Source organism: Manihot esculenta, chromosome 1 (assembly GCF_001659605.2).
Source record: "Manihot esculenta cultivar AM560-2 chromosome 1, M.esculenta_v8, whole genome shotgun sequence".
Classification (NCBI taxonomy): Eukaryota; Viridiplantae; Streptophyta; class Magnoliopsida; order Malpighiales; family Euphorbiaceae; genus Manihot; species Manihot esculenta.
The window spans coordinates 7178330-7192520 of record NC_035161.2 but is presented as its reverse complement, the minus strand read 5'-3'; the positions used below and the strand labels follow the sequence as shown (position 1 = coordinate 7192520).

Here is a 14191-nt window from a genome sequence, read left to right as displayed (position 1 = left end):
TCCTCTTTTCGAGATTATATACCCCAGGAACTTTCCAGCTTTTACTCCGAAGGTACATTTTGTAGGTTTCAACTTCATACTCGCCTTGTCCAGGATGTCAAAAACTTTTCAGATATCTTCTAGATGGTCTTTCAAGGATCGACTCTTTACTAACATGTTATCCACATACACTTCAACTGTTGATCCCATAATTTCCTTAAAGATTTTCGACACTAGCCTTTGGTATGTTGCCCCCTGCCTTTTTTAACCCAAAATACATTACTGTGTAATAGTAAACTCCTTCTTCTGTTATGAATTTAATCTTCTCTGCATCCTTGATATCCATCATGACCTGGTGGTATCCTGAGATGCCATCAAGGAAGGAGATCACTGCATAACCTGAGGACAAATCCACTAATCTATCGATGGATAGTAACAGATAATGATCTTTCAGACATGCTTTATTTAGGTCAGTGAAATCTACTCACATCCTCCAATTTCTGTTAGCTTTCTTTACTAGGATCACATTGGCTAGCTATGTGGGATATTGTACTTCCCTTATTAATCCTACGCTTAAAAGCTTATCAATCTCTTCTTTAATCACCTTTTGCCTCTCTGGTGCGAACTTCCTTTTCTTTTATTGGACTGGTTTGACGATCTTATCAATAGATAACTTATGAGTGATGAGAGCCAGGTCCACACTTGTTACATCTTTTGGAGACCAAATGAAAGTTGTTACCCGACTTTTTAGCAACTCTATTAAATGACCCTTCGTTTTCCTAGCTAACGTAGTCCCAAATCACTCCTTTTGCTCCTTACCTACTCGGACCTCTTTTACCGGGTCTGCGGTTTCTGGCTTTACATGAGATTCAGACTTCTCTAGCAAGTCGATGGGCATAGTTGCTTTCTCGAGACTTTTTGTTGGACATTCATAATCTTCTCTAGCTAACCTCGGACTGCCTCGAACCACTGTTATTCCTCCGGGAGCTGGAAGCTTAAGATACATAGCACCCATATTAATAAAGATACCCTAATAGTTCAGGATCAGGCGACCGAGTATCACGTTGTATGCAAATGGAATGTCTACCACCGCAAACTCTGCACATAACTTTTGCCTATACTTCTCATCTCCAAGTACCAGAGGAAGGTTGATAGTACCCAACACTGCCACGATCTTGCTCCTAGTCCTACTAAAGGGTAGGAGACTCTAGCAAGGCTGTTTTTATCCATGCCTAACTTGTCAAAAACATTTAGGATGAAAAGGTTAACAGAACTACCTATATCCACCAGTACCTTCCTCATACCAGTTTAAGAAGATCTTAACGACCAACAGGTCATTTTGGAAGAATCTGATTGCTTTATCAGCGGGGCCGAACTTTACCTCTTGCCTAGTCCATGGTTCTTGATGGACAGATAGGACATCCTCTGCTACCCGCTTATTTTTTTTTTTACCTTTGTTAGGTCCTCCGGCGATGACATGTACAATTCCGGTCATTTCCAAAAACAGGAAAGAAAAGCTCCTTTAAAGAGAAAAAGAGAACAAGTGTCCAATATAAGCCCAAATGAACAGAGAGAATCCAATGGATTTTCTGGCAACGAAACCAAATGATGCTGTAGAAATTAGATTGATGACATGGTCAAAATGAAATTATGTTGTGACTAGTTGAAACCTGCAAGAGAGGAAACATGAGGCGATAGTGGGTGCCTACAGCAGCCACTTCGACGCTCAAGTCAATACTTTAAAACATAGAGAGAATACTTCACAGGCATAATGCTAGGCCGTACCAAATAATGGTAATTTCATATGAAGGCTCGCCTCGTCAAGAAAAGGCGAGTATTATAACAGTGACGTGGGTGTTGAAGTCTCCGGATCTTTTCTTCCTCATGCTGAATTATGTTTTCTACATGTCTAATCCTTACCACGTGTTCTTATTTAGTAGTGACAGCTTATACTTTATTTTTGGCGGATGTGATATAACATCATTACTATATATATTTAAATTTTAAAATTTAAATTATTAAAATATATAAAATTATAGATAATTAATTGAAATTAAAATTAACGTATAAATTTTATTAAATTATAGAGATTAAATTGTATTTTATTGTAATAATAATAATAATAAAAGCTAGATAATTATTATATTCTCCCACTATTCCGCATAAAATAAATAAAAAAATTTTAATGCATTCGGTATATATGTGAATTTTGAAAATAAATGTCATTATCATTTAGACTAAAATGTCTAGTCAAACTAATTATTTTGACTTAAATGTAATGGAAGGAATAGTAATTAATACTTAGGGCCAAATTATTTTATTAATTTAATAAAATTATATATTGATATTCTTTTAATAAGTTTGTTTAATATAAATTGAGATTAATAGAATAAGTTAGTTTCGATTATTAAATAATATTTACTAAAAAATTAAAATTAAATTTCAGATATTTTAGTTGTAACAATATTAAATAAATAATTATAAAGCGATATTTTTACTTTTTTCTTCTATTGTTTTAAGTTTTTTCAAAAAATTAAAGAGAATAATAAATGTAATTAATTTTAATAAAAATAGAAATGAAAACGAATTTATTATCTTTTAATTAAAATGTCCATATAAATAGAATGATCCTCCTTATTGAAAAATAAATTTAAAAAATATTTAATAAAATTATAAAAAATATTTATTTAAATATATTCGAATAAATTTGAAAAATTTCATATTTTATTTTAATTTTTGATTTTCATTTAATAAAAAAAATTAAATAATTACTGTGAGGGATTTAATAGTAATTTATGTTTTTTAATCAAATTATTATATTTATATTTGCCGTTGGCGCCATTCTCACTCTAACGTCCTTTTGACGGCTAGTCCATTTCCCATAATTCAACCCACCTACGCATTTCCTACACCACCGGCACTACGCTTCTCCATGTGTCCATCCAGATGTCTAAACTCAACGTGGCGGAATTTTATTGCTCGCTTCCATCATTCATCATTGTGAGGCGGAGCACGATGGGAGTAAAGACTGTTGACCGGGTGTCTTTGATTGTCCAACGTTACCGAGTGAGGGAGAGAGTAAACAAATGCAGAGAAGGTTTCAACATTTCTAAGACCACCAAAGCTAAAAAGTTTTCTTTCAGTTCCTGCCTTGATTTTCCGAGAAAATTCAATATATTTCCCTGCGAAAATCATCCAGCAGAAGGACTGAAGGAGAAACTGTGGATTATTTACTTTGATCAGGTTGCTTTCTCTGTCCCTCTCTTTATTTGTGTTTGGTAACCGAGAAAAAAGATAGTAGGTAGAGGCGTAGGGTTCGAACTGCTGTAGTTATGTGAAACTAATGAAATTTGTATCCTTAAGCGTGTGAATTGGAGCTGAAGTTATTAGAATTCGCAGATTCTGAAACTTTGAGAGAAAAATTGAAGTTCTCTTTCCATTTTCTTCTATGTTCTTTCAGTGATCAGTGGGAAGATAAGAGAAAATCTGCTCAGGCATGTAGATAATAGCTGATGGGGATTATTACTATTGAGAAGAGCCATGTCGGCCCATTTGTCATATGTAATGTTTATTAGCAAATCCCTACATGTCAGTATGCTGATTCAATATCATATCGACAAGGGTATTTAGTCGTGATTTCCATCCCTTAGATATAATTGCTTGTAATTTGAAAAAAATTGAATGGAAAATTGTCACAAATTTTTAAGCATAAAATATATATGAGATCAGTAGCAAATATATACACATCACATGTTAGAGTATATGCAAGTTTTAGTATGATTCTCATTTCTTTGATATTGTTATCCATTTAAAAGTTTTTAGCCATATTGATAATACTTAAAAATATTAGCTTTAAACTTTTTGTGAAGTGAAGTATTTATGTTATGTCATATACTGGGATGCACACTTACACTGGACCCTTGGCAATCAAGATTACTTATTATCATCAATCGTAGTGAGGTTATCGCTTGAGTGTTTAAATTCTGAAACTTGAAAGCAAAACTTGTGGATTCCACCCTTATTTTTTCTTTGTTTCTTTCAATTATTTCAGTAAATGAATCAAGTTATTTAGTTGGCATGATCATTTTAATTTTGGTGATCCCAACTTTCTACTATTTGGTTGAAAATGGTTGCTTGTAACCAGAACTTATGAAATTGAATTGGAATATAGGTACATTGTTGAAAGTTGAATCAGACATATGCCGTTAACTCAATTTCTGATCTTGGGAATGCCTTGGATTCAGGCATAAAACCTTGTGCACGTTGATTGCATTACTCAATGAGATTTTGGACTCTGTATCTGTAGCTTTTCCCTTGTAATAGGATGGCTAAGGATGTTATTAATAGTGCATCCTTAGTGCCAATATCTGAGATGCTTTCTCAATTAGCATCCTCCATATTTGGCACAGTACATGCAGTCAAAGAAGTCCTCATTCAGAAGGAAAATTTCAAGAAGTTCTCAACTTACTTGGAGAAGACTGCATGTCTACTGAAAGAGTTGTCAGAGTTAAACCTAGACTATTCAGAGAGCTTAAAAACTGCCATAGAGATTTTGAATCGGGAGACAAAAATTGCTAAGCAGTTGGTTCTTGAATGCAAGAACAAAAATAAGGTCTATCTGCTTCTCAATTGCCACAGAATAGTTAAGCGCTTAGACAATATCACAAAAGAGATTAGTCATGCTCTAAGCCTCATACCTCTAGCCTCTTTAGGTATATCCATGGGAATAAGTGATGAAATTAGCAAGTTGTGCGAGAATATGCTGGGTGCTGAATATCGGACTGCAGTAGCAGAGCAGAAAATTTTGGAAAAGATTGCGTCAGCAACACAGGAATGCAATGTCAATAGATCTCATGCGAATGATTTATTGTTTCATATAGCTGAGGCTGTTGGGATCTCTACTGAGCACTCATCTTTCAAGAAGGAATTTAAAGAATTTAAAAATGAAATAGAAGATGCAAAGCGAAGAAAAGACATGCCAGAAGATACACAGATGGAGCAGATCATTGCATTGCTTGAAAATGCAGATGCCACCAAATCTCATGAGGAGAGAGAGAAGTACTTTAATAGACGAAATTCTCTGGGTCGGCAGCCTTTGCAACCTCTGCAAGCATTTTATTGTCCAATTACTCAGGATGTAATGGTTGACCCTGTGGAAACTTCTTCTGGTAAAACATTTGAAAGAGCTGCAATAGAGAAGTGGTTTGCAGAAGGACACAACAGCTGTCCCTTGACCCAAATTTCCCTCGACACTTCATTTTTGCGGCCTAACAAACCACTTCAGAAATTAATTGAAGAATGGAGAGACAGAAACAATTTGATTACAATTGTTTCCCTTAAGCCCAAACTTCAGTCAACTGAAGAGCATGAGGTGCTACAATCGCTGGAAAAGCTGCAGGGTCTACTGGTGGAAAGAGAGTTGCACCGACAATGGGTGATAATGGAGGATTATATTCCAGTTCTTATTGGACTTCTTAGTGCAAAAAATCGTGACATAAGAACTAGCACATTGGCAATTCTTTGCATCCTTGCTAAGGATAGTGAAGATAACAAGGTACTTTTGAACTCCATTTTCTTCTTACTGTATGTCACGATGCAACAATTTGTTTAATACAATGAATAATCTAGACTGTTGATAATCCATAACCTGGCCTGTGAACATGCAATTAGTGTTCCAATACCATCTTCCTCTTCATTCCGCATTCCGTTAGGAAATAAATAACAAAAATCTGACTTTTTGTCTAATTAGAAAAAGAGAGATGTTGGTGTTGATATTTCATCATCTATTTTGGCAGGAAGCGATTGCTAAAGTTGATCGTGCGCTTGAATTGATTATCCATTCACTTGCCCGCCAGATTGGGGAAAGTAAGTTAGCTTTGCAGTTGTTGTTAGATCTATCAAGGAATCATCTGGTGAAACATTCCGTTGGAAATATCCAAGGCTGCATATTTCTCTTAGCAACTGCATCAAACAGCAATGACAATCAAGCTGCCAAAAATGCAGAAGAGCTTTTAAACCATCTGTCTTTTTGCAATCAAAATGTTATAGAGATGGCGAAGGCAAACTTTTTTAAACCATTACTGCAACTTCTTTCCTCAGGTATGTTTTTGTTACGGTGGTTCTTCATTAATGAATGTAATTTTTAGGAATGTTTCTGATTTATAATCTGCTTTGGGAGCATATTTGCAAGTTCTAATTTGGAAAACTTTTTCCAGGCTTGGACTATACTGAAAAGTTAGTGCTTGTCATAAAGTATGTCTTTGCCTGATTGCTTTGGCAAAATGTTGGACTTCTAGTCTCTTTCATTGCTCCATCATTTGAAACTAGTCATTTTGTTATGTATATTATATGTGATCATGATTACTTTGAACATGTTTAAAATGAAACCGAATATATTTAACTCCTCCCTCACAAGCATATATAGATGGTGAGTTACAATTTTTAACTATATGTCCTTTTTACTACATGATAAAGCTAATTGACCTTTGCCGGTTTATAAGATAATTGATAGTTTGAGGTTAGAAACAAGGTTTAGAATTCAGATGGTACATATTTAATTTTCTCTGTTTCTTAAACAAATAGCTCTCAAACCAAGTAAATTTAAGTTCATGACTTTGGTGTTTCTATCTTCACAGTTGAACTTTATGTTTAAAATTTTATTGTGGAGGATGAGGTCTGCCAAATTTTGCTTCTTGTTAGTGTTTATCGCAATTTATCTTGTACTAGATATCCAATACTTGCTTGCTAATAGCCAATAGCAAGTTTATGGTATTTTATTGATACAAAACATTTGAAAGTCCTTTTTCGTCTAATACTCAGTATACTTCTTTTTAACCTGTTTCCTCCATCGCATTTTTATATATGATATTGATTATTGTCAAAGCAGGGGAAGAAGATATTAGGATAATAATGGCAGAGACATTGTCTCAGATTGAGTTGACTGACAACAATAAGGTGTCTTTATTTGAAGAAGGGGCATTGGAGCCCCTTCTTCAACTGCTCACACATGATGATTTGGAGGTGAAAAAGGTTGCTATTGAAGCTCTACACAACCTTTCAGATGTACCACAAAATGGCCTTAAGTTGATCAGAGAAGGTGCAATTGGACCACTGCTTGAACTTCTTTATCGTCACAGCTTATTGTCACCAAGATTGCGTGAACAGGTTGCTGCCACAATTATGCACCTTGCCATATCGACTACAACTCAAGTAGCTGATATCATGCAGGTCTTATTGCTGGAATCTGAGGATATATTTAGACTTTTCTCACTTATTTCCTTCACAGGTCCTAACATTCAAAAAAGCATTCTCCGGACTTTTCTTGCAGTTTGCCATTCTCCTTTAGGTGTAGAAATAAGGGAAAAACTGAGACAGGTATGTAACTTCTAGCATGAGACTCGGAAAGTTCAGCTGTCGTCTGCATTTGGTGCTTTCACCTTATAAGTTACATGTATAAGATCCTTTAGCATCATTCCTCTGTGATCTTTAGCATTTATGGTTTAATTACTTCATTTACATCAAAAGCATCAGAAAAATTGTCTAGCTCTATTTTTTTTTTGTTTGGATTTTGTGTGGATTTCCCTTCATGAACCTGGAACCAGGAAATGAACAGAATAACTTCCTAGTCACTCAGCTTATTATCCTTGTCTCTTTCATTTGAATCTACACAACCTTCTATTTTGCCTGATTAAAATCTTTTCACCTTATCTGTTTCAAATACAATTCATAATTTACACAATTCTAGTGAAATAGGCTAGCAATTGTAGTTAAATTTACTTTTTTGCTTGCTCTTAACTTTTTTCTGTCCAAGCTCACATGATGTAACTTTCAGTTCTCTGCCCTTCAAGTACTGGTTCAATTGTGTGATCAAGATAACCAAATCGTTCGAGGAAATGCTGTTAAGCTGTTCTGTTGCTTGACACAAGATGGTAATGGAGACACATTATTGGAGCATGTGGGTCAGAGATGCATTGAGAGATTGCTCACTATCATCACAACTTCCAATGATATGGAAGAGATTGCTGCAGCCATGGGTATTATCTCTAATCTCCCTAAGGACCCCCAGATAACTCTCTGGCTTCTAGATGCTGGAGCACTTGACATAATTTCTACTTGTCTCACTCATGAAAGCAGAAATGCCTCGTACAGGATGCAAATAACAGAAAATGCTGCTGCAGCTATTTGTCCTTTCATTGCTCCATCAAATTTAGAATGGCAGAAAAGAGTAGCAGAATTTGGCATTATTCCGGTACTAGTACAATTGCTAGTTTGTGGGACCACTTTGACCAAACAAAATGCAGCCATTTCTCTTAAACACTTTTCTGAAAATTCCACTTCCTTGAGCAATCGAGTGAAACAGCAATGGCTTTCCTGGTGCTGCTTGAAAGCACCTGTAAAATACTGTCCTGTACACTTGGGCATTTGCACAGTGGAATATTCCTTCTGCATTTTAGAGGCCAATGCTCTGGAACCTCTAGTAAGGATGCTCGGAGAGACTGATCCTGGAGTCTGTGAAGCTTCTTTAGATGCACTTTTAACATTGATTGATGGTGAAAGGCTGCAACGTGGTAGTAAGGTGCTTGCTGAAGCAAATGCAATTGCTCCAATTATAAAATTGCTGAGTTTGCCTTCTGCCAGCTTGCAGGAGAAGACGCTGAAGGCCTTAGAAAGGATCTTTCGACTGGTAGAATTCAAGCAACAATATGGAACTTCTGCTCAAATGCCTTTAGTTGAGATAACACAGAGAGGAAGTGGCAGCATGAAATCTCTAGCTGCTAAGGTACTTGCACAACTGAATTTGCTGACTGAACAATCTTCATACTTCTGATTATTAATCATCATGATTAAATTTTATGTACAAATGGTTAAACTTCATGTCATGATTTGTTAGTTGGCAACAAATTAATGTATTGCAACAATTTTTTTCCCCATATTTAAGATTTCTTTTTCCATGTAGCTGACCCTATTTAAAATAGCTTAATGTGTTTAACATTCTCGATTCATATAGCTGGGTTTGCATGACTTTCTAGTAGTTAATCTTAAAGGAAATTGCAGGAAACACAAGAATACTTAGGGACATAACTATTAACTAAGCCTATTATAAACCATAAAACTTACTTGTCCAGTGGCATATGATTGAATTTTGTTTGTGGGGGTACTGCACATAACACATATATTTGTATAAAAAAAGTTATGCACATAAATAAAATTTAGGATAAATATCTTACAGTAGGGCAAATAAGTAAATGAAATTTATATAAATATAAATAATTATATATGCATACAAATAAAATTTAGAATACAATACTAACTCCACACAAAGGGTGCAATTTAAGCAAGGGAGTGGGGACAAATTTATAGAAACACAAACACTACATAGGACTTCTAGAAGTCAGAGGGGGCAGTTCCCGGTTCCAATGCCCCCATAATCCCATCAACTCTACATTACGTGAAATTTTATAATACAACATACAGATACAACGGTTATACTCTTATAAACGTTGTATGGAATAATTTTTCATGCTTTATCAATAAATTGATTTGTGTTCATTTTTGGGAGGTATTAACAGAAAATCATTATATACAACCATTGTATAATAATTTTATTATAACAATTAATTATGGTGGGTCTCATTGTATGGTTGTATTATAAAATATCTCAACGCATAGGTTTGTCTTGCCAGAATTTTAAGAATACAAAATATTTATTTTGATTTCGCGATAGAGTGCAACTGGATCGAAGGCATTTAGAAAATGGAATGGCGTGCTAGAGCAAATTTTTACAGTTAAAGGAAACACAGACGTCATTCAAAGGCTCCCTAACGAAATATTTACAGATTGAAAAGAAAGCTAATTGCACTAAACAAGCAGAGAACAGAGTTGGAGATAAAGAAGCTTTGTTTAGAAAACTGGGCAGCCATCTACGAGGACACCTTTGGCTGTTGGACAGCTAGCTATGGGACACCCTTCTGGGTTAGTTGAGCTGCTTCCCCACCAATCCAGTTGGATGTTCTGGTAACTCAAACTGAAAAATATCAATATTGTCATAAAGGCCGTTCCGGCATCAAGGCCACCGGAGAGAATATAATTATATCGCTTCCATAAATTCGGATGGTATCGGAAAAAAACAAAGCCAGAGAGAAATCCAAGAGTTATCCAGCTAGTGAAGTTCACAGCACTAGCTGGGGGCATCATTGATGTTGAACCAAGCAGCACAGGCATGTGGATAAGACGAATCCATTTCCTGCTTGGAAAAGCCTTGTGGGCTAGCCAGACTAAGACAGGAGCTATGGCTCCACCAGCAAAGAACCAATTGATCATCCCATATTCACCAAGGTTTCCAAAGATTCTGCGGGGGCCCACAAGTCCCCATATGACAGAGGCATCAAAGAACACTGTATCCATTGGACATTTCCATGGACTATCCTTGGGCAACTTAGATCTATCACAGAGATTAGGGACAGCCTCCATCATCCCCCATGCAGTTAGTAGGTATACAATCACAGATACAACTGTTCCCACAACCTGGAAGAAGCCCACATGCTTAGCTTTTGAACATTATTCTTAGGCAAGTTCAGATTGAGAGAAAATATCAAACACCTAACCTGCGCCATGAACATGGACCTAGGTGGAATCTTCATGTAGTGGCCAAGCTTGAAGTCCTGTACGAAGGTTAGAGCTTGAGTCATGCTGATATATCCATAGACCTTGAAGCACATATTAGCAACTGGACGCTCTGGGAAAATGTACCCTATGATGTATTCTGTGATGATGTTTAAACCTGGTGCCTGTGATGATTGCAGCAGAGCAAGATTCAAAGTTAAAATCCCATTGGATCACTTGAATATAAACACAGATGTTGGCTTTTTTTTACCTGGTTTGTGGTGGCATAGATAATCCCAATTGGGAGGGTGAAGAAGAGAGCAATGGCACAAGCTAGCAGAACACCCCACCAACGCAATTGAAGTGTCTCGTAATATTCACAAGTGATGATGACAACAGCTATGTTTACTGCAAGGATGATAAGAAACCACCATGAAGGAACCGATTTGTATTTCTTCATAAGCTTTGTATGTATATCCATTTTGCTTTTTCCCATAAATGCTCTTTTGCTTTGATTCCACAGGTCACTGCAATTAACAAGTGAAAGCAAACACAAATTATTGAGACCTTTCCAAGTGCTGCAAACAAACCTAGCATTTAGGAAGTGCTTCGAATTCGAATCATTACTATTTGACTCGTATTTGTTCTAAAAAAGTGAGGCATTAAAGGAGCGAATACAATATTTACACCTAAGGGCAAGCCAATATAGTATTTATATTTAGAGGGTTAAAATATTCACAAACTCAATATTTATATTAAATAGGAAAAAATATATATATATATTTAATAAATTTAAATTCAATACAATTACATTAAACTTATTATAATTTAAGTAAAAATATCATTCTAATTTATAAATTCAAACTCATTAAAATCAATAAAACATCAATTTTCTATTTTTTTTTTTAAAGAATGAAGGGAATAAATATAGCAGTATATTGAAAATAAACTTACATTTAACACAATCTCATTTAAAAATTAAAATTTTAGGGTTCCCAGCCTCCTACCAGCCCCTTTAGGTTCGTCGCCGCCTGCAAAAGGGCTGCATGCTTTCTAACTTGGGAAGATTCGGAGCGTACCTTCCATTGAAAAGAAAGACGTGCATGATTGTGGCAGGCAATGTAGCAAATCCAAATCCATAGGTCATAGCAAAAAAAGTGCTGAGATGCACAGGCCCAATACTTGCATAAGTCTTCCTATCAAGACGAAACTTGGAATCCACAATGCTTCGAATATCATACTCTTCACCATTTCCTTGGAAAAGATAATTAGAATATAGCGGGAAGGTCTTGGCTTGGTAGATATTGAGCCAATAACAGATTGGCACAATTACATACATTATAATACAGAATCCAAAAGCCACATTAGCAGTTGCGAACCATGGACTAGCCAGTGGGCTCCCAAGGTATGCAGCCACTGTGGACCAATCAAACCCTAGAGCACCAATTCCAAGGCCTTGCAGGCCTGAACCCAGTTGCTGAACCAGGACAGATTTGGGTGCAAACCAACATACCCAAGAGACAGATGTTAACATAGAGAAAAGGTAGCCTGGAAATACATAGTAAGCAAAGCTGCAGGTTAGGGCTATGAGGAAGAACTGGTTGCGAGTGAATCCTCCTCTTGATCTTTTCTCTTTTTCATGCAGAGCCCTGAAGGAGTTGAAATCTGCTGGTCATTTACAGGACAAATGAAAGCTCCTATTCTGATTAAATGATATTAGAATTTGTTGAAACAAACTGCACAATTTTAGGCACACGCGCGCCCCCAATCACAACATTAAAGAAAAAGAAGAGAATAGATACAAGGTTCTACCTAAGGTCTACTTTAAGAGTAATGCATAAATAAATTTCCACAATGATGAAAAAGTGCAATATGATGTCTCACGACTCTCAAAATCATAATCCCAGTAAATCCACTCAGCATGATTTTTTTTTAGTCATGTCATAATTCTATTCATAAGAAAATATATCAAAATTCAAGTCATGTATATAGTTACCTGAACAATGAGACTTGAACCAGATTGGTTGGCCACCACATTTCCCCTGGCTCCACTAGATATTTCCTGAAAATTCCAGCCCATCCAAAACCCAAAACCTACAAATGATTCAAAAGGTTAGATTAATTCATTCACATGCAGAAGCCTAACACTTTGTTTGGCATGAGGTAGAGAAAACCTTTTCAATCTACAGTTGAAAATGGAGGAAGATCTTCGAAAACCTTGTTTTAAAAAAATTTAGCTCCTTTTGAAAACCTTTGTCTGGCAGAAGACAGAAAACATTCTCAATCCATCAATTTGGTGATTGAAAATGCTGACATTTATAGGTTTTTAAGAACCTCCAAAAAACTTACTTCCAGAAATCTCTCTTTGCCAACAAAAGTTTGAGGTTTTCAAATCTTCTATTACTTTGAAAAAATCTCCTCCCAAACAAAGGCCAAGAAACCGAGTTAGCTGGCATTTGAACTAACCTGAGTGGTAGTCATAACAAGCAAGGAAGGAAGAAAAGAGAGTTTTCTCTTATAAAACAATTTGACAGCACTGAGAACATGAGTAGCATAAACAGTTCCAGCTCCTGCATTAGCAAATATAGTAATAAGAACATGTTCCTTCACATTGAAAGGTCCTGGATTCAATGAGAATTCCCATTTAGTCCCTTCGAAAATGACTCGTTTAGGCAGTGTTCTTGCCATCAAATGCCCTAAGGGAACCACAGCAATCTGTGCAGATATAGAAGTAATGTTCATTGGCTGTGTCCTGTACCAGAAGAATTGATTCACAATTGCTAAAATCACACAAGAAGCAAGACCCAGAACCCACATTCTAAATGTCAAAACTGGCATGGTGGGATCATCTGTTTTTGGCACTGTTAGCTCCACCTGCTTCACAGGGCAGTGCTCCTCCTCCTCCACCGTAGCCTCAACCTCGGATTGCCTAACAGCCATGAATATATTACAATCTACAAGTGGCAACTAGGTAGCTTAATTGGTTTAAAGTGTGGGCTGAGAGTAACAGAAGTAGAGCTGAAGTAGGATTTTGAGATGATTCTTGTGATAAGAATCTATAGTTTTCTGCAGTTAAATGGTAAATACTTTTGTTCTCGTGTCCTAATGTAATTGGTAGGAGTATCATCATGCCACGTGGTACTCCCAGCGACTTGTATAGTTTTTCATGAAATGGTTGGAAATATTCAGAAAACAGTTTCTCTGATCTGTTAAGGTCAATAATAAATGGCTGAATGCTATAACATATGGATTCTGTGAGATTGTTGGCGAGTTTTTCTACCTACTTGGCCACTTGGGATCTTCTTATATATATATATATATAAAAGAATTATAGGAATTAAGAATATGTTTTAATGAAATCTATCAAAACAAGAAAATATATTTTTTTCCCCAGAAAACTCAAATTTAGTGATGGAAATATGAAGCAGAAAACTTCCTCCTCACTTCATGTATTTTTAAAGAAAAAGAAAATCAAGTAGACTATAATTTCATTGGCTAGATGTTTTTGTTTTAAGATAATAATTCAGTCACCCATCCTCATTATTTAATTTTCAATATATAAAAAATAATAATCATTTGATATTAATAAAAAAAAAATATTCTGCAAAAA

General features: G+C 35.8%; 2 protein-coding genes across 5 annotated transcripts; one reads left to right on the top strand and one right to left on the bottom strand.

Moving 5' to 3' along the window:
• Positions 1 to 2918: 2918 nt before the first annotated feature.
• On the top strand, positions 2919 to 8929 carry LOC110625597 (U-box domain-containing protein 43). Its single transcript, XM_021771234.2, has 5 exons — positions 2919 to 3222; positions 4151 to 5533; positions 5775 to 6078; positions 6866 to 7353; positions 7811 to 8929. Exons 2-5 carry the CDS (start codon positions 4304 to 4306, stop codon positions 8804 to 8806), a joined length of 3018 nt encoding a protein of 1005 aa, XP_021626926.1. The 5' UTR covers positions 2919 to 3222; positions 4151 to 4303; the 3' UTR covers positions 8807 to 8929.
• Positions 8930 to 9724: 795 nt separating this feature from the next.
• Positions 9725 to 14146, bottom strand: LOC110625607 (oligopeptide transporter 6). 4 transcript variants are annotated; one of them, XM_021771246.2, is made up of 7 exons: positions 13397 to 14143; positions 13048 to 13296; positions 12578 to 12675; positions 11661 to 12230; positions 10853 to 11108; positions 10584 to 10766; positions 9725 to 10503 (listed from the first exon to the last, which is right to left on the bottom strand). In XM_021771246.2, exons 2-7 carry the CDS (start codon positions 13267 to 13269, stop codon positions 9880 to 9882), a joined length of 1953 nt encoding a protein of 650 aa, XP_021626938.1. In that variant the 5' UTR covers positions 13270 to 13296; positions 13397 to 14143; the 3' UTR covers positions 9725 to 9879. The 4 variants fall into 4 exon arrangements, with proteins under 4 accessions (XP_021626938.1, XP_021626945.1, XP_043810512.1 ...); XM_021771253.2 differs by having other exon boundaries at positions 13048 to 13151; positions 13397 to 14139; XM_043954577.1 differs by lacking the exon at positions 13397 to 14143 and adding an exon at positions 12756 to 12838 and having other exon boundaries at positions 13048 to 13155.
• Between the last annotated feature and the right edge of the window lie 45 nt (positions 14147 to 14191).

Bases quoted from the DNA above. Each gene is read 5' to 3' on its own strand.
- LOC110625597 (XM_021771234.2), top strand. From the start codon at position 4,304: ATGGCTAAGGATGTTATTAATAGTGCATCCTTAGTGCCAATATCTGAG. The intron at 5,534-5,774 runs GTACTTTTGAAC...CTATTTTGGCAG, and splicing joins AGGATAGTGAAGATAACAAG to GAAGCGATTGCTAAAGTTGA. The intron at 6,079-6,865 runs GTATGTTTTTGT...TTGTCAAAGCAG, and splicing joins ACTGCAACTTCTTTCCTCAG to GGGAAGAAGATATTAGGATA.
- LOC110625607 (XM_021771242.2), bottom strand. From the start codon at position 13,521: ATGGCTGTTAGGCAATCCGAGGTTGAGGCTACGGTGGAGGAGGAGGAG. The intron at 12,231-12,577 runs GTAACTATATAC...CAACTCCTTCAG, and splicing joins GTTCAAGTCTCATTGTTCAG to GGCTCTGCATGAAAAAGAGA. The intron at 10,767-10,852 runs GTAAAAAAAAGC...CAATCATCACAG, and splicing joins TCTATGCCACCACAAACCAG to GCACCAGGTTTAAACATCAT.